General features: G+C 34.9%; 1 protein-coding gene across 1 annotated transcript in view; it reads left to right on the top strand.

Annotated features, from left to right (window-relative positions):
* NECTIN3 (nectin cell adhesion molecule 3) overlaps positions 1-20,758 on the top strand; it is a 66,909-nt gene that overhangs the window by 29,124 nt on the left and 17,027 nt on the right. The window contains exons 2-5 of the mRNA XM_062003524.1: positions 138-476; positions 5,918-6,214; positions 8,048-8,165; positions 10,934-11,085. Of these exons, the coding sequence (XP_061859508.1) occupies positions 138-476; positions 5,918-6,214; positions 8,048-8,165; positions 10,934-11,085 (906 nt within the window). The remainder of the gene's footprint in view (positions 1-137; positions 477-5,917; positions 6,215-8,047; positions 8,166-10,933; positions 11,086-20,758) is intronic.

Here is a 20,758-nt window from a genome sequence, read left to right as displayed (position 1 = left end):
TCTGCTACAATATGGTTATTCAGAAGAAAGTAGTAATTCTCTTTGAAAAGGGCAAACTAATTATTGAAGAAGACTTAATGTGGAGACTTGAAGACATAACCTTCTTGTGTACCAACTAACAACTGCTTTATTTTTAGGTGCCTTAGCTGGACCAGTTGTTGATCCACATGTGACAGCAGTTTGGGGGAAGAAAGTTGCACTAAAATGCATAATTGATGTAAATGAAACAATAACACAAGTTTCTTGGGAGAAGATACATGGTAAAAGTTCACATACTATTGCAGTTCATCACCCTGAATATGGAATATCTGTTCAAGGAGAATATCAAGGAAGAGTGTCTTTTAAAAACTACTCACTTGCTGATGCAACAATTATCTTAAAAAACGTAAGCTTTTCTGATGCAGGGGAATATATTTGCAAGGCAGTTACATTCCCCCTTGGAAATACACAGTCATCAACTACGGTAACTGTACTAGGTAAGTCAACTTCTTTAAGAGAGGATGTGAAATCAATAGCACAAACTTGTTAGTGAAATTCTGCAGACTGATATGTTGTATTTCAATATTGTCATTGAGTTAAAAGGTAAAAATGTATTCACCAGTCTTTCATAACAGGTGTCTTGGTAGTCTTACTAAAGTGATTGAGGAGACTTCTATTGATCTTGCTTCTTTAGAGTTTGTTGATTTTTTTTTTTTTTTTTTCCTCTATTGGGCATTGTGCAAATGTAAACATTTGAACAGTGCTTTAAAACTTAGACATGCCCTGAGAAGATGCTAAATACAGCTTTAGCTGCCACCTTGGTTAAATTCCCTCACAAATGTGTTACTACGACAAGTTAATGTAGCTGCTCAGGGCTGATGTAAACTAATTTTTGCAGAATATAAATACGAAGCAAAATAGCTTTGACTGCTACTGAGAGTTGTGGGAAGAAAGGCAATTTTAAGAAAGGGACAACTAGTCCCTTGACTAGTTGTGGATAGTCATAATGTTGATTACAAACTCAGTTTTTCACAAACCTATTTTGTCTAATCTTCTGTGGGTTCAGTATTGCTGTCATAAAGGACTAATACTGATGCATGGGTAGACTTAAGTGGTAGTGCAGCATAAGCAAAAATGGTTACTCAGTCCTGAAACTTGAAAACCTATTGACATACTCTCTTCTTAGTCTATTATAATAGTCTAAGTTATTTTTCTATCCACTGCAACTAGTCAAGTCATGTTTTCTGTACCTGAGGTGGTACTTGATGGCTCCATTTTTGTAAAGAAATTTATTTTTAGGATGTTCTTGGTCTTTGATTTCTGCTTTCCACAGTGGAATACAAGATAAATCAGATGACTGTAGCACAGTATGAAAGCTGTTTCTCACCACAAGGTGGGGCAAAATAAATGCATCAAAGCAAGTGGCTTAATCCACTTTGAAACAGATTACTTCACCAAATAATTTCTGAGATATACAAAGCATGTAGGCTTATGGTTCTCTTCCACCTGTCTTTTGTCTGTAGGTACAAGTGGTTTTGTCTATGGCAGCTTTTTGACTTAAGGTTTCAGCTATTGTTTTACCAACATACAGTGGGAGGTTCTTACTGTTTTACTTCCAGCTCTTCCAGTCAGTTCCTATTTCTATGATACTTCTTTCAAATGACAGTAGTTGTGTCCATTTTGCCCTTCAAACTTCAGATTAATAGAGAACTTCAGGAGGAACATTGAAAGCTATTATTCCACATTTGAAAATGTAGAGGGACCGCAACTTGCTTGATAAGATCTACCTTATAGAAAATTACACTTGGAATAGGTAAAGAAGTATTTGTCAGACATAAAATGGTCCTGCTGATAGCTTTTTTTCATAGCTGATGGAGGTGATTGATGATAGTTGTAAATGTCTCAGTGACTGGATATTGACTCTGAATTGCTAAACCTAACTCCTACTTGCAAAGTTATCTTCCCATCCTTGTTAGCAACTGCTTGGCTTGCACATAGTTTAATCCTCAGACTCGATTCTGTGGCCTCAGCAGCACATTTTCTGTCCTTCTGAAAACTTTTTGCTCACTGACATGTAGACTTAAATAGTAAAAATACTGAGAAACTAAGAGTTTTCAGAATATGCATGTAAATTAACAAGTTTTAGCTTTACTGGCCTGAACTCAGCAGAGTCTTAAGGCATGGAATAGTTCCAATCAAAATTCAAAACTTAATGTAACTTAAAATCAGCTTGATTCTGCATGCCTTCTCCCACTCTTCTAAAAAACTTTCCCTTAAGTTAGAGTAAAGTTCATGTTCTAGGGCTGAAACTGTTTCCAGTCCAAGCAGAATTGCCTTTTTTCCTAGTCTCTGTCTGTTCCTATTTATCAAAGAGTTGATTTCCTTACTCTGTGTAGTAGACATACTTATTTCAATGTCATAGATGCTCGGATGTTGTGAGACTGACACACTGAAGACAATAGAGGAAAAAATAACTACAGGATAAGATGTATTTTGCTACAATACACTGATCACTTAAGACTGTATTTAGAACCTCTGCATTACCCTGCTTAAGATTAACACCATGTTTGGTGACTTTACTCTTTCCCAGTTTGCTTTGCTCAGTGCTTCTTATTGCCTTAAGGAAATGCACAGTAAAAGAGGAGGTTAAGGTAGTGAAAGTGTGAAAATGCTTTTTGGGTCAAACAGATATATTGATCTTGTCTAAAACTGGTTCTTCAAACTTCCCTTGTTTAGTTTAAAGAATGCAAAGAATTTTGTAAAGCAATTTGATTCTCAAGGTGATGACTAAACTGGATGAAATGGTGTTTGAAGACAAAAGAGATGGTGTGTGACAGGGTAGCTTGTAGAGGCAATGCCTTTTTTTACGTGTCTAGCTTGATCATTGTACATGACTTTTTTAAATTCTTTGTTTAGTTTCATAGTAATCTTGCTAAGCTAGATTTCTCAGCATGGGTTTTGATCAAGTAGATCTTGCTTATTTTGGAGGTGAGTTATTACCAATGCTACAAGTGTAGAATGAACTGAACAGGTGAGAAGGTCCAACATCTGTCACCATTAAGAGATTCCATACACATTGATACTAAAGTTCTTACAATGAGGAATTAAAGGAAGATGGATATCAGACAATATTGTGTGGTATTTAAGAAGAATGTGTACATGCCATCAATTAAAACTTATCAAACACCATCACTTTATTGGAACTGTCTGAAAGGATCCATTTCCCATATGTGCCAAGAAAAAAATATCAAGTAGATGACAAATGAATGAACTGACTGGTCTTAAAAAAACACCACCACCACTATTCCCCCCCCAGAGGACAACAAAACCAACCAAAAGCCATTAATAAAGGATTAATTAGTGGACAGGAAAAACAAGTCTGAGTCTGAGAGTAGAAAGGATAAAAAGTAGAATTACTGTTTTGGAAAGAAGTCATTCAAGTAACTGTCAGGTGTGATGAAGCAGCTGACCATTCCCGGTGTCACGCTGCTGCCAAGAAATTAGTGAATTTAATGTTAAGTGGAAATAACTGTTTCTGTTGTAATCATGTCAATTTAATCCAGACCTCCTGTGCACAGTAGCAGAAAAAAATTAATTTTATAACTGACATATCAGTTGGAAAAGGCTGATGAAGTACTATAAAACCAGGAAGAAACTTTGAGACCTAGAAATGTAAGGCTATATGGCATTTAAGGCTTTTTTCTTTTCTGGATGCTTTATTATTATTTTTTTTCTATAAAGAAATATAAGGATTTGAGCAGTGAGAGGTCTTGTAATTGTCCATGTGAATGTAAGGTGAAGCTAAGTAGGGTTAAATTAGATAATGGTTGTGAATCTGTAAAAGGGCTAGCACAGATTAGTTGAATATTCCTAAATCTGGCTTTCATACTTAAGCCACCGTTTCTCAAACGTAGAATATAATTCATGCCATAACATTTGTGTCACTAATCTTCTCCTAAGATACGTGAAAGAGGTGATCCATGTGCAGTGACAGTTGGTTACGTTCTATCCATTGAGTTAGTATATCTGCTCTGAATACCTGAAGGGGATGGGAGAAACGACCACTGCCCTTGAACTCCCACGTAGTGGAAGCACGTCCCTTGTGCTTTTGAATCTTGGGGATTGGTGGCGTCTTTTTCTCAGCTAAACATTGTCCCCACAATCTCTTTCGTTTTACCTGAAAAGAGCATAACATTTCTGCTAAGTGAAGCAGTTTCTCTAATGCTCTCCCAGCCTCCTTTGTGTGTGTATGTCCCCACCACCTCACTACTGTGAGCAATGAAGGTCTGTTAGGACATGCTTCAGTATGATTCACATGGCATACTGAGAGGTTGTGGGACATAAGATGACTACTAGAAGAGTGTGTATATAAAAGTTACTCTTGAAAGAAAAAAAAAACCCACCAAGGAACCCCAGCCCAAAGCCCCAAAAAAACTTTTCCAAACACCACACTTCGGATAATCTTTTTTTTCCAAATTGAAAGCAGTAAAAGTGTTTTCTATTGCAAGAATTGAGATGCCAATAGCCCCTTGCAATTAGGGATTAATTCAAAAGATATTAATCTTTGTCCATGAGTGAAACATTTAGAATGGCTGTAGAATGAGTGAGTCATTCTGCTTCTGTTGCTAGTCCTGAATTATAGACTATAGAAATAAACATAGTAACAGAACTTGCTGCCTACTTTTTAGTGTGTACCAGTTTGGTTATATCATATTTACTGTGCAACCCAAGAATCGTGATTTATGGGAAGGTGTGACAGTAGAGGCCTGACTATTTGTGAAGTATAAAAAAGCCTAATGCAGAAAAACACGTTGTACTGGAAATAAATATATTTTATGAATTTGAATAGTTTAGAATAGTTCAGCTTTGTGTCTTCCTGTCAAATGTAAAACTTAAGAATTAAACAATGAAGTAAATCTGACCAATATCACAAATTTGAGGTATCAATTGAGAAAACAAATTACACTTTTTTCATAATAATGATCATCTTAGAAACAGTAGGCTTTAAAAAAATGATTCTAGATCCTCTTCTCTGACTACTGTCCCTTAATACATGAAGGTTTTTTTTACTAAAGGCATGGTAAGTGAAGCAGCATACTGAGTAGTCTTTTTCACATCTGGAGATCTTTGCTACCTTAGTTAAGGCTTCTTTTTGACATCCTGTCACAAAGGAGTAGAGGAAAAATCATTGTGTACTTGGAAAAAAAAAATCAAATTAATAGAACATATGAAACTTTTATTTCCAGATGAAACTAGCTAGATAAGTTCTAGCATGAAAAGTTAATGCTAACTACTTATTTAACTGATTTAACTGTGGACATGATACAGCAAAATTTAGTATCTTTATGCTTCAAAGACAAATTTAATTTTCGATGTTTAGTTTTACATGTCAGTAATACTACAGAAGCTATTGAAAAGGTCATTGCTAGTGATTTGGGGGGAGCAAGGCAGTAATGTTTATGTCAAATTGATTTGTATTGTACTGATCAACAGGATCTTAAACTTTTGATGTTGAGTGTTAAAAACCACTGAATTAAGTAGATTTGATATGACACAAACTGACAGTATAGATTAATATGTTAAGTGTAATGCTTCAAAGCACAGCACAGTCTAAGCTTTTTTTAAAACCAAGTTTCAGCCTAGTATCTTAAACTAGAGTGCTGTAGCTGGCATTTCAAATGTGACTGTGCTAGAATTCCCTGTCAATGTGTTAAAACGTAGCAAAAGAGAAATGCTTAACTTTCACTGAACAAAGGTGAACAGTATCAACAGCTTTGTAGAGCTGTAATCTTTGATATGTGACATGATGGTATTTTGAGGAAGTTTGATTAGCATGGGCTTCTAGAAATGGATTAGATCTTGCCTAATTCTCTTACATAGCATCAGTTTCAAGGATGTTTAAAGTCTTGCTTAAATTTACTTCTTTTTTTCTCCCTAGTTGAACCTGTTGTAAGCTTAACAAAAGGACCAAGCCCTCTAATAGATGGTGCAAATAGGACAATAGCAGCCACTTGTATGGCAGCCACTGGAAAACCTGCTGCAGAGATTGATTGGGAAGGAGGTCTTGGTGAAATGGAATCCAGTTCTACTTTGTTTCCAAATGAAACGGTGACAGTTGTAAGTCAGTATATGATTGTCCCTACGCGATTTGCAAGAGGAAGACGTATAACTTGTATTGTGAGGCACCCTGCTTTGGAAAAGGAGATAAGATACCCTTATGTGTTGGACATACAGTGTAAGTATTCTGTAAGGTAGTAACTACTTGATATATATCTTTAACAGCTCTCTTTGTTGGTGTATACCTTGCACAAGAAGGAGATGAGCGCTTAACTGTTTCAGGGAAAAAAAGGGAAATTAAAACTATATAGAAAAGCGTGGGATAAGAGATATATCAGGCAAGAGCAGAACCCTAGAAGTCTCTTTAAAAAAAATAAAAATCACAAAGCTAGAATAGTGTTATGTTTTGACTGTTTGTTTTGGATATTGGCTCATGGATAAACATTATTCATGTTTATATTTAACATGGAAAAGATTACAGACAAAATAACAAACTCCATTGATCCGTAAACTGTTTATAATGCCTTGCAATTTCTGCAGTACTGAGAGAATTCTAAGGAAGATTCATGTTTGAGATGACAAGTTGAAAGTGGGTCTTACTGGGATCAGTAAGTTATTTTCATATTACTCACTAAACTTATTCCATTCTAATTTGCATAAGGAAACAAGAACATTAGAAATACATTTTTAACACCTGACATTCACTTTCAGATTGTTCATGCAATTCAGACCTGTACCAGGCTTGTATAACAAATTTGTACCTTTTAAACATATGAATACAAAGTAAGGTGGCTTATGATGCTGCTTAGCTAAAACCACTTAGGACAAGCTATGGGCATGTCACCCAGTTTTTGTTAGACTAGGCATATGTGACCAAAACAAGCTGTTTTCAAGTTTTTGCTTTGATGCACTGTTTCAACTGTGTGCTGCTTTAAAGTTCCTAAACCATAAAATCTGAAAATTCAGTTAGAAGAAAGATAGTGGAAAAGCACACTTAGTTGTTTTCGTTGGACTAGAATGTCTTACGGGTCTGTGTTTGTTTTTTTTTCTGATCTGTAAAGGATTGCTTACATAGGTATAAAATAATGATGAGTATTGACTTTGTCAAATTTGAAACGAAATTCTAGTTTGAAGTGCCATTGATACAGAGGTACAAATAAAAATTATTTCTTGTTTCAAGTAGTAAATAAGAGAATGGAGTTACATATTTAAAGTAAAATGAAGGGGCAAGTTGCTCTTAAACTTACTTTTACCTGAAGTTAGTGCTAAGGCTTGTATCAGAATTTTAAACAAAATCGTATCGTAAGCAAGTGAGAAGCAGAGATTTTTGTCTGTGTTCTCTAGTCTTCTGTAACGCTTACAGCCTTTGCAAATACTTCTCCATATCTGCTGTAGGAGCTTGTACTAAATCATACTGATTCTTCTGTACTCTGGGTTCTGAGTATTTCAGCTAGGTCTCTGGCTTATCTGAAGCTTTCTAGAGCTATAACAACATAATTCCTACAGTAACTGTTATGCACTGGCATCATAAACTTTTTAACTGGCATCGGTGAACTTTTTGATTTCCTAAATAATTGGCTTTTCAAAACACCGTTTCTGATCCTTTGCTTTATATTGTTTGTATGAAGTAGCTCAAAAAGACTATTCCTTGCTTTCAAAAAAAGCCTTAAGCTGATTCTTTTCTTTTAAAGTCATTTTACTTCCTCAAAGCAATATATGTTTTCTGAAAACACAATTTGGGACAATTGTACTGATTAGAACAGCTTACTGTTCCTCATCTAATCCACTGCTGCAAATTATGCTGTAGTTTACACCAACTGTCTTGGTGTTCTCTTGAGTATTTTTTTTTTATTGGTGATTTTGAATTAAAACAGAAGAAAACAAAAATCCTGATCAAGCCCCTTCAAAAAAAACCTCAAACCACCTTCTGTATCACCGAGCTGACTTACACACATTTTGTATTTAAAGAAAATAACGTGATGATTGATAGGTTAAATATTTCTTTTGTCAGATGCCCCAGAAGTTTCAGTAACTGGCTATGATGGAAACTGGTTCATTGGAAGAGAGAATGTTCAGCTTAGATGTAATGCTGATGCAAATCCATTACCTATGGAGTTTATGTGGACCAGGTAAATATTAATAAAAAGGAACTTGTTGTGATTTAATTGATATAATCACTTAGCTTACAGTAAACACCTCTTTTGAATACCACAAGTGTATAACTTGTATTGGGTTGTAATGGTATTATCCAGCCTTTTCAAATGCGGATACAAGATGTGCCTTTGTGTGAATAGGAGTGAGTATATATCTTGTCAGTTTACAACCCTGACCAGTTTGTCATTACTCACAGGATAAAGTCTTTTATAGTTACTTATTAGAGTAGGCTAAACTATATGTTGCCATATATAGAGCTAAGGACAATACATCTAGTAGGGATCTAAGTATAATTTCATTAGTTGTGTTTTATTACTTAAAGTAGATTATAAATACTTGAAGAGACTTTTCTGTATCTGCATGTAAAAATGTGGAAATTACAATTGAGATATGGAATTCAGTAAACAGTATTTGCTGACTTGACATGTTCTTCCAAAGCGCTCAAGTTGTTGCCAAGACAGATAAATGTGATGTTTTCCACAGTGATGGAAACTACATCCTGAACATATGCCTCTAGTAAAAAAGAAAAAATAAATTCTTACTTCACACGTGAATATTTGGATTGGGTGGGCCCTGTTCTGAAACTTACTGCTTGACTTCTGCAGCCATAGATGTACTTTGGGGAACAGACAGAGGATCACAATAAAAGCAGCTATAGCTCTAAATCTAGCCTGTGAAGAAAACCAGAAATAAACCCAGCTATTTAAATTGATTTGTTGCCTATATAAAGGAAGGAAATAACATTCTGACGGATGGTGTAAATTCATATGTTACAGTATTTCTGTAAAATCATAAGAATAGTGACTGATAGAAAGCTGTATTCCATTTCCCTACCTTCTCAATGGTAGATATAATTTAGCGTATAGGAACGGTAGTCATAATATCATCAACTGTTGTCTTGGTAAAAGTTATGTTTGGAATTACTTTATGGCAGTTTCTCAGGAAAACAAAACATTATTGTCTTAATCCTAAAAGCAACCATTGAAATCTTAAATTAGTATTGCAGAATGGCATGGCTACATGCATCTAAGATTAGTAAAATGTATGCTTTACTTATATACTATAGTAGGCTGCAATCCCCATTTCATGCTCAAAATCACTGTGAGAGATTTCAATGCACAAAAATTCTGATGTTTTAAAGTCAGGCTGGGATCTCAACATCAGTTCTGTTTGTTTCTTCAGGTGAACTGGGTTCTCAGTTCTGTAATTGGAATTTGAGATGTAATGAGTAACGAATACAGCCTCTATGTCAAATTCCACAGGAAATGTGCATATTTATATGTATTAAAAGCACTTTGAGCTTCAGAAGTCACTTTTAAACTTTCTGAGGTTAAACTAAACCAGCTTTTACACAACAAGCTTAATTTTCTGGAATAAAATTACTGTACTTTTTTTGTATGAGCAACAACAAAACCCATCCAAGAAGTTCTAATAGTGGTGGATAAGGAATTTGAAGGGGGGGGGGATATTATGCATAAAAAGGATAACTTGAGTGTTTAAGGAAAGGGATACTAGCTGTATTGAAATTATGTGCTGTCTTACAGGTTTAAAATTATAATAGCTTGTACAACTACCACACCAAAACAATCTTTTCCCTCAAAGGAAAGGTGACATTTTACTTGCTAGAGTACTAGTATTTTTGTGGTAAATCATATTTTAAAATGTATCCCATATGAGACCTTAATTAGAATAGAGTTTTCAAACCAGTTTACTATTTTAGAATGTATTTTGAAATAAATACTTCTGGTGTTACAAATCACTAAGTACACTTTTAATCACTCTTATCAACATTATATGACTGAAACAATTCTGAGCAATAATTATTGACAGCAAAGCAGTAGGAATGGTGTATGGAACTTAAATTTGTTGGAGGTCACATTTATTATTAATTGTGGTATGTTTTTTCCATTTAAGTACCTATCTTGAAGTGTCAGATACGGCTTTTTTCAGTATTACCTATAAAGTCATATTTCTAAATGATTCTAAGATACTGAGACCTGGTGATTACATGTTTGAATACTCTTAGTCCTGCTTTGCTGTTAATAGGTAAAAGTAAAATGGGTTGCCATGGCATGAAACTACACAGGTGTTGGGCAGTAGACAACTCTGTTCTAAATGGTTCCAGTGCCTTTCGTCTTTCTCCGCTGTGCACAGTAACAGTTGTTACTGCAATCACATGCAGAATGCTGCAGCAATGTTAGATTTGGAAAAGCCGGCTAGATTGAAAGCAACTGGGTTTTTTAAGCAATTGTGTCCCCAAATGTATCACCTAGCACTGAATTCAGCTTCTGTGTTGTAATATAAATGGCAGTGATGGGGTTGAGAAAAGGCAGATTGAGAGGGAAGTAGCTTTTGAACTCTTGCTTGGAATGTCTTCTAAATTGAACTGACAAAGCTCAAATGAATGCAAAGAACAGGCAGATAATCTTGACAGCATCATTAATGCTTCTTAGTTTGATGGTTAGTTTTTAGAGCTTGAGATTAATTGTTTCTCTAGGTTCTTTTGAGATGTTTACTTAGTTGTAGTAATGGCTTTTGTAGACAGCTTGATATAGTGCCAGCAGATTTGGCATGTAAAGGATTTGGCACAAATCAAATATCCAGTGAAAACCTGCTGACAATATCAGAGCACAGTGAGAAGTTCACTCTCTACACTGTTGCAATTATGTCTTTTAAGTATGTTAATTATATTTGGACTTCAGTTACAGTCCAACTGTGATTCTTTAAAACTGTTTTGGTTTAGGTTGGATGGACAATGGCCCGAAGGACTGCTGTCTGTCAACAATACTCTGCAGTTTACCAGCCCATTGACTTACAACTACACTGGGACTTATATCTGTAAGGTGACTAATTCTCTTGGTCAGAGAAGTGATCAGAAGACTATCTACATCTTAGGTAAGACTATCTACATCTTCTCAGACTCCATGGGTTTTTTTGGTCAGTGGTTGAAACAGGAATCTGAAGAGCCATTTAATGCATTAAATATTTATTCCTTTTAATTGTGTGAAGCTACCATAAAACTTGGGAGTTAAGTGATTCTTCAAAAACAGCAACTTACAGTGGAAATTCTTAAGATTGAAGTGGTTCCATTAGTACTTCTGAGAGTTTTTACTTTCTCTTGGTAGGTGAGCTTTGGGTTTTTTCCCAGTGTTTTTTCCAGTTAGCCTGTGTTTGACAAGACATGTTGAGTGTAATAAATAGTACCTTATCTGTAATTAAGTAAAAAAATGTTAGTGGTAAGAGAATGATTGCACTTAGAAAAGTCTAAGGCTTTTAACTTCCAGTAAGCTAGGGTTATATTCTGAGTGTGTGTTTAAGTTCCTGTGTGCATTGTATGCCAGTTATTCATTGTCTCCTGTTCTTGTAATCATAAAGTATCTCATGTGGAACTGTTGCTGATCTACTTAGTGTAATATGGCTAATTTGTGTATCTTCTTAGTACTGATGCTGTTGGAAAACAGCCTACTATCTATTAATGCAATGCTTTACACCTTCTTTTGTGGAAGAAGAGCATGACTTAGGATATATGTGAATAGTGCTGTACAAGTGTGAATAAGCTCTCTAGATGTCTATAATGGATTAGCTTATACCTGGCTTGATCAACAAGTGCTGATGTTTCATAATCTTAAAATGACACTGGTAGACATGAAAATTAAAACTTCATTCTATTGTATGCTGTTCATGTCCTTCAGTAAGTTCTTGAAATGAATTATTCCACAGTTTGCATTGTCAGAGCACTTGTTGGCCAGGTGCAGGATGCGAACATAGATGACTCCTTTGTAAGAATTTGAAATACAAACACTTAAGAGTTGAGAAGAGAATGAATAGTTAAGACTAAAACTTACAGTGCAATATGTTACAAGCCACATCTGTCAAAATTGATATTTGATGGTTATATGCATCTTCCTAACAAGGATATTTCAGTCAGACTGATATAACTACACTGCGCAGACTATTGTGGAAAACTTATTCTAATTAACTGAGTAGATAATGAGCTAGTTAGCTGGAAACATCTAAATATTTTGAGGCAGTGAAATTATTAGTAAATAAATTACATAAAATTCTAGCTATTAAAAGACACTTAGGTGCTGCAAATTAATATGAAAGTCACTTCTGTGAGAAATTACTTTTGCATGCGTTGTTCTAATGCTTTTTTATAAAAAACTCATGACTGTGTAACAGTCTCAAAGCAATTACGAAGACTGTCACATTGTAAGAAGTATCAAGTAAAAAAAAAACTAGACTAACCTCATTAAATAAAGTGAAATCTCTTTCTGGGATGTAACGTTCAGTTATTTTACAGTTATTTCAGTTATTTTAAAAGAGAGAACAGGCAGTCAGGAGTACAGGAAATGAGACTGAAGTAATGAACTTTGTCATACTGCTTTACCTGAGCAAATATCTAGTAATGGTAAATGTGGTGCTGCTACTGTACTGTAGAGTTATCGTGTAATTAGCTTTTTTTTAATTGTGACTGTCTTCCACTGTATAAAGCTTGGCAAAAAACATGAAGTGGAACTTTGTTAGCAGCAAAGCTGTATTATCACACCATTTTTCAAATTTTAATTATGAAACTGTCAAAAAAGATTTATGAAGTTAATATTTCTGATCAGTCGTAATGCTAGTAGTTGTGAACGTTTTTAACTACTTGAAAAAAATAAATTGAAACAGACTGTAGGATTGGAATGTAAATTGAGGAAAAAAAGCTTTTGGTCCTAATACACATTGTTAAAAAAAAAGATATTTTTTTTTTTTTACTGAATTCTTTTGCACTCCTAACCTTTATGTTAATACTCTTGAAGTGGATTAGAGAAGTATGAGAGATGTAGTTGACAGACTAAACAGTAGATTCAACAGATGTTAGTTAGAGGAGATGATACATATAAGTATAGATAGGGAAATACTAAAATCATGTTTGAAGCTAGAGACTTTTTGGACACTGGATTTAAGGTACAAATATCTTCAGTATTTCTTATTTGTTCAATCGTGTCAAATTAAACTTTGGTATAATTTCCCAGCAAAAGCAAGTCATGCTCCTTGTGGAGTTCAGAGGTGATCAAGTCTTGCTGAAGTTCCTGACTTAGTCCTATAGCAAGAGGTTTTCCAAAACAAATCACTGTCAGCTTAATACATAAAACAGTTCATCTTTTAATATAGATTTACTTGGGTAACAGTCAAACTTTTTCTTAGCTCTGTGTTCCCTCACCTTCATACTGTTTACTGAGTCTTCCTCTTTGTTCATTTGCAAGGGAGCCAACCTGCAAGTTCAGATAGGAACATACTTGCTTCCTCTGTCATATTTTCAAATTATTGCCTTTGAAAGAGACTACTTTTTGTTAAAAGTAAAGCCAACATTTGTTAGTAATACTAAAATTTCTAGGAACTTACAACTTGTAAATAGAGTCACCTTCTTCTAGAATAGATATCATAAGGATTAATATAACGGAGACCAATCATCATATTTTGTTTTGTTCTTTGTTTATGGACCTCTTTTAAAAGAGAGCATGGTGAACATAGGTACTTGTGTATTTTCTAAAGTCTGTGTTAGAACAGATATTGATAAACTGCTTTTTTCTGCTACGTTAAAAACGGAGTCCCAGGATATCCTAACTATTAATTTGCATGGTGCCTGAACAGGCAGGCTTTGAACTTTCAGTGTTTTTCATGAATATTCCTTTCAAGCTTGAGCTTATCTTGATAAGAGGTGGGGTTTTTTTGTGTCAAAAAGAAATGCCAAATATTCGCCTTTGTGTGTGGAAATTGCAGCTAGAAACTGCTAAAGTACACTGAACTTAGAAAATGGGTGATTGATTCTGGTGAAAGAAATTGGCTATTGAATCAGTCTGATACTTCATATCTGTCATACTGCCAAAATAAGATGGAACAAACTGAAGATAATGCTAAGGAAAATGTTTAACTTCAACATGGAACCTTTGAACACAAGACCCTTTGTGAGGAGAAGGTTATACAGTGTCTTTACCCAATACTTTAAAAGTGGGAATGGTTGGAGAAACAATGAGAAATGTCAATCATTTAATCTCAGACATTCAGAAAGTCACCTTGTGTGGAAAGGCTGTTTTCCCTGCTGTTATAAGGGAGTTGCAACATAAGCTTTTCAGCAGTTGAAAGAAGTGCTTGTTCTTATAATGCTCAGATGAACAGTTATCAAGTATTTCAGATTTTAGATACTTTACTAAATTTCCCTTAAATGCTATAAGAGCAGGTGAAAAGAAGCAGGATTAATAAATCTCTGCACAAACATACATGTAATGCGTATACAGGTTGACACTTTCCACTCTAAAATGAGGAACTGCAAAGAGGGAGATCTTGAAATTTAGGCAAAGCCAACTCACTTTTGGATTATAAGTAATTGATAGCAGGTCTTTGTCTTGCAGAAGACAAAGAAAGGGATGTGCGAGTCAAGTGGATGTCTAATCATGTGGGGTTTGTTCCATTTTTTGAATGGAGAGAACTAGGCTTTACAATGATTTTTGAGATGCCACAGACTTTGTCCATATTTATACACAAAAGCTAGCCAAGGCGCCTTCCCTGCCAAAACTGTGTTTACCAAATGCTTAAGTGGCAAGTTTTAGCAAAAGGAGATGTGTGCCAGTATTGAAATTTCTTATTATTGAGCTGGTCACCTTATCTCTGAAATACTTCATGGCAGGCTAAATCGAAAATAGTCTGTGGTTTTAAAAAAAAACGTGTTCTCCAATTATTTTACAATGCTATTCTTGTTGATACCAAGACAGGTCTTAACCTAAGATTTTGAAGCTAATGGTCTGATTCTAAGGATGATCCATCCATTTCTTTGCCCATTCATCTTTCTGACACTTGACTTTTTTCTTCACTTTGAATTCCCACAGAGAGATAACCGTGTTTAGGGGATGTGAGACATACTGTGTGTAGTGGATTGTGTCTGCTAAACTCATCTGCCCAAGATAAATTGTTTGTATTGCAAGAGCTGGGTAAACTGTATCAGGAATGTGTCATTTAAGGGAAAAGTGAAAATATCAAACTGAAGATGTTGAAAATTGCTGCTGACTTTTATGAGAAATATCTGGAAAGTACATAATAGAGGAAAAAGTAAGCACAATGTACAAGGACTAGTGTGCTTTGTTTGAGATGGCTTCACTTGAAGAGTAAATTTTGCTTTTCTTGGTAGAAAACTATCAAAGGCTTTGAAACAAACTAGGAAAACTTGACTTCTTTTTATGTATGGAGGTTGTTGATGGATTACTCTTTCATACCAGAAAGTAGGATTTTACTTCCCTCATGTTCCATATCATATTTTAATGAGTGGCAGCTGTGTAGTAGTAGATTAATTTTTTCTGAGTCTTCTTTCATACTCATCATTACTATATAGCGTATATGGATTTGAAAAGGGCCCAGAATATGGTAAAAGAGAAAAATGGGTGTATTTAACTTGAAATCAAAATTTTTCAATATGTCTACCACTTTGGTTTCTGCAACAACAGAAGGCTGTGTCAGTGAAATATTGAGAGCTGTTACGCATTGAGTCATCAGTAAAATGTTAAATAATCAGTAGGAAATTGATGCTTTTGAATAAAGTGTCATGTGAAACAATCAAATTCATGTCCCTAATGTTTTGTGGAAAGCATTAAGAGCTCAAACAGGTATCAGTGATGATGTGAAATATTATAATTAAACAGCTTGTTATTATGAAATAATACAGGCTTTCATATCAACAGACAAAGAGGGGCATTTTCTTAATTTGGAGGTAGCGCTTCAGATGTGATTGGAAACAATGTTATGCAGTAGAGGTAAGGTACTGTGGCATTCTTCGTCATAATGCTATTTTCTATTTGGAAAGCTTCCTTGGTGCAAGAAGCTAAAAAAAAAAAAAAAGCAGTTTTACATTCAGAAAGCTCCGAGTGAAATCAGAAGTTCATTTCATGTCAACTTCAAGGAAGGACAATCTCAATTTTTTATTTCTTCAGCAATAAAAAGATACTGACACAAGTATAAGTATTTACTATTGGTTATTGTAGGAACACTTATAAACACTGAATTGATACTACATTTGCAATGAAATTGGTTAATGTTAATTAGTGTTTGTAGATAATGCAACTGGACAACCTGACAACTACTGGATGAAATAGAAGTGTTGAAGGAAAAGCATTATGTAGAGCATGGTATTTTAATAAATGAAGTGTAATTGCCACTGCATTTGTGTCACATAGTGATGTTTAAACTTGCCAGGATGCACGTACTACATCTGTGTGGATGTGGAGGATGGGACTTAACACTTCAGTATCAAACAGAAATAGATGAACAAAGCCAGTTTAAAAAAATCCAAAGTATATATAGCCTGAAAGAAGCTATTGCTGATACTGTCTGAAATATTTTAAGCTAAAAAGTAAAAACATTTTCAAGGAAGAGGATTTTGAGTTCAACTTTTTGACTTATGGATTTGTGGGACTCGGGAACCCTGGAAAACTTGGATTCCTTAACCGCTAATTCTTTGTGAAACTATTAAACTCACTTAAATAAATTTTTACTAAAATCATAATCTGAATTATTCTTGTTCATTTTGGTAGTGCATCTTCCTTATTCAGTTTCCTGTCTTCTGTCAAATTAATTTCATTATGTATAGCTCCCTAACAAATCACTACTTAGTCAAGTAATATAATACATGCTTTGAAAATCTGTGTGAAACTTTACTTATGTCAAGCTTAAAGTGTTCTATTCAGTGAGGTGCAGACTGAAGTATGATTTGAAATGATCATGACAAATGCAGCAATTCTGTCTAGTATGGGAGAATTGTGTGGCTATCTTTGGTAAGATGAAAAATCATGTTTATGAATCTTTAAAGTTATGATTTGAAAAAACTGGAAGCTTGACAAATTGGGTGCCTCTGTAATAGTTCCCTGAGTCTTACTTATGGACATTTAAATAGTGTAACATAATAAGCTGCTTGACTTTCCATGTAATATTCTCTCTAAAAGATTCAAACTATGACAACATGTTTAGTGTTTGTTGCTTTACTGATATTTAAAATTACCTTGCATTGGGCAAGGCAAAAAGACAGTTTTGTTCATTGCAGCACAGAAATAGACACTGAAGTTGCACGTAACATTCGATTGACTGGTATAATCTCAGGAGACTTTCTCAGCGTCATCAGCCCATCACTTGCAACCTTGTCTTCAATACAGGTGCATGCATCTCCAGTAGACCTAAAGAGCAAAGGAAAAAGCTGATTACTGGAGAAACTTAGTATCTGACAATCTCTTGTTAACTTGCATAACCTGACATGACATCAGTTGATATTTCATATTGAGGCATGAATATGGAAATTTCTTTGTGCATGAGGGATCAAATAGCTTTTAGGAGGAATGCATAGAAATAATTGTTACTTCAAGTATTCCAGTTATTGTGGTGGGGTTTTATTCTGAGAGCTCCTTGTTCAAGATAAGTGTTATTTTGAGATTAATACATGCCATTTTTAACTATGCTTCTTTGACTAATCCAACATCAAGCTGAGTAAGTTGTATTAATGCAACAAATGTTTTTTGGAGAGAATATCTTAAAAATCAGTAGTTCATGTGCTGCTGTCTGAGCACACAACTCATAGTTTTTCATTCTTAAACTTGGTGCCCTGATGAATTTTAGAAGTGAGAGTTTAATGTGGAAGTATTTACTCTGTGTGGCGTAATTAATTAATTTGATCCAGTAGCCACTGACTAGAAAGAGGATCACTTGGGTGTTTTTTCCTAATGCACAATATTCTTCCATGGGGCAGGTAAATAATGAACCACGAACAGTGAACATCCTAGGAGAGAAGCTGCGTCTCCTTGAAGGAGAGCAATATATCAAAGATTATCTCAATTTTATTATCTCCCCATGCTTCCTATCCTGATGCAGCACAGCTTAAAACCGTATGAAGCTAGTTTAAAGCCTGTACAAAGTGTAAGACTTTTTGTAGTGCCATGAACTTGAGAATGAAAAACTATTCTTGTAGCACATACCCATCAACTTTGCTTTCTTATAAACCCTTAACTGATTTAGCTTGCATTGACATTCTGTGCCTTTTCTGTGTCTTGTCTACTTCTTTGCTCTTTCCATTAGATCCTCCTACTACTACCACTCGACTGCCCACGGTTCCCTGGCATCCTTCGACTGATGGCATCACAGGTTTAGCAACAGAACCTAGAATAATAGATTTCCCATCATCAACCTTGCCAGCAATGCAGGAAGACACTTGGGGTACCGTCATCGGTAGTGCGGTGGGTGGGGCTCTCTTCCTCATTCTGGTCAGTGTTCTGGTTGGAATTATCTGCTATAGGAGAAGACGGACGTTCCGTGGTGACTACTTTGCTAAGAACTACATTCCGCCATCAGATATGCAAAAAGAGTCTCAAATAGATGTTCTTCAGTCAGATGATGTGGATTCTTACCCCGACAGTATAAAAAAAGAAATAAAGCATCCAATGAACAGCTTAATAACTAAAGATTATTTAGAAGACCATGATAAACCAGAGTGGAACAATATAGACAATATTAACAGGTACCAGGAACGTTACGAAAGACCAATGGATTACTATGAAGGTGGAACCTTGGGGATGAAGTATATGGGTGGTGAATGTTACGATGACAATGAAGAAGACTTTGTTTCTCACATAGATGGCTCGGTAATATCTCGGAGGGAGTGGTATGTGTAGTAAACACTGAAAAGTAAACATGTACCTACAGTTCATTTCATTGGCTGATCACTTTCAGATTGTTTATACTTACACAAGAGGAGGAATAAACTTTTTGAAACTGATTTTTTTTTGAAGGTTTTTATATTGTGACTTGACGCAATGAAAATATTAAGTCTGGGGAAAAATGTATTTGAGCTGCTTTTTTTCCCAATGCTGTACTACTGTTCAGAGTTTTAATGCAGAGTGCTTATATATTGGTCTATGTCAGAGGTAAGAGACTAAATTTAAGTTGCCATTCAAAATCGTTTAAGAACAAAAAGTGGCTGTCTTGGCATTCTGGTTTACAAAGAAGTTTACCTAAGGCAGTGAGCCTTTTGCGGCTTTTACTTTGCAAATTAAGTTAATTTCTCCAATCTAGATGCCATTAATGGTAAATTTAATGCTTCTGTATAGCAGATACTTCACCAATTAAAATTAATTACAGCAGAGTCAAAGCTTTATTTTTTTTTTCTGCACAGAAATGAATACCTCTTAGCATTTAAAGAGCCTTCTTGTAACTATGTACTTAAAAGAAGTCATTGCACTGAAACTAACTTATGAACAAAATTTTGAGAAGTAACTGTGTAAACAGGTCAAAGACTTGTCTTTGAGTAAGATGAAAACTTATTTTGTATTGTCATTGATTTCTAAAGCTTATGCTAGTGTCTGTGTATATATACATTCAAGAAGATATTTTGTTCGGCCTATAATTGGCAGGATGTCAAAACTCAAAACACAAGACTTTTTGCAAGTACACAGAGTGCAGTTTGTGACCTGTTCCTGAGGCTTTCTGGGAATCTTACCATTGAATTTGACAACTTTAGAATTGGATACAACTAAGAAGAAAACACTAAAAGATTTTGAAGCTGGAGGCTAATACAAATTCACTTATTTTTCCAGGTGCCAATATACATTAAGCGTGCTAAGAGGTGTCAAAGAATTCGCTAGAATTTTTATGACTAGAAGTTATAACGGCGGTTTTACGCTGCTTCTGAATACATTACAGTGCTTGCTTTGAAGAGAGTAACTAGCATTTGAGATTATTGGTAAGGAAGTGGGACACTTGCATTACTACTTCATACAGTGAAAACACTCTGAGGGTGCAACTACAGAATCTATGAAACAAGACTTTAAACTGTGCAGACTCAATACTGCAGTGGATTTGTTTTCTCTGCAAGTAATGAATACCAATTTAACAATGTGTTGATATTCTTTAAAATTACATTGTATGCATTGTATGTAGGACATCTCCTTTGACATCTGAAGTAGTTCTACTTTGTCTTGAGTTCACCAAACCAATTTTGCTGGTAATGTAAGGAGGAATAAAGTAACTTTAGATGAACTGCAGAACAATGATAAATTCATAATTAGAATAGAAGATCCTTTGAAGTGCCATTTTTAAGTGCTTAACTCTAGAAAATGAAGCTGATAAGACTATATAGTATTTGAAACCTGAAAATGGGAAAATCTTAGCTACCTTAAAAATTAAATAGGCTACACAATTACAGCTGCTTCATGAGCATTCATGCTGGAATTTCTTTTTGAGCCTCATGATCTTTGGTAGCTTACAGCATTTAGAACTTCACAAAAATAGTTGTACTGAGCATTGTAGACAATACACTGTGATTACATATGACTGCATGTCTTGAAAAAGATGGACAACAGCATTAATTGAAATTCAAACAAAAAAGCACCCCTAAATAACTTAAGTTCATTATTAGATTGATAGAGTACTGATACATGATTGACAAGAGTCTTGAAGAACAGTAAATGATATTGTGTGTATCTGTAGTTTGAGTGCAAACACAAGGAAAGACGTTAGAAGGTTCTGATACAAATTATTTCTGGAATAAAGAGATCAT

The sequence above is a fragment of the Colius striatus genome, chromosome 1 (assembly GCF_028858725.1).
Source record: "Colius striatus isolate bColStr4 chromosome 1, bColStr4.1.hap1, whole genome shotgun sequence".
Taxonomy (NCBI): domain Eukaryota; kingdom Metazoa; phylum Chordata; class Aves; order Coliiformes; family Coliidae; genus Colius; species Colius striatus.
This window is presented reverse-complemented; position numbering and strand designations above follow the sequence as displayed.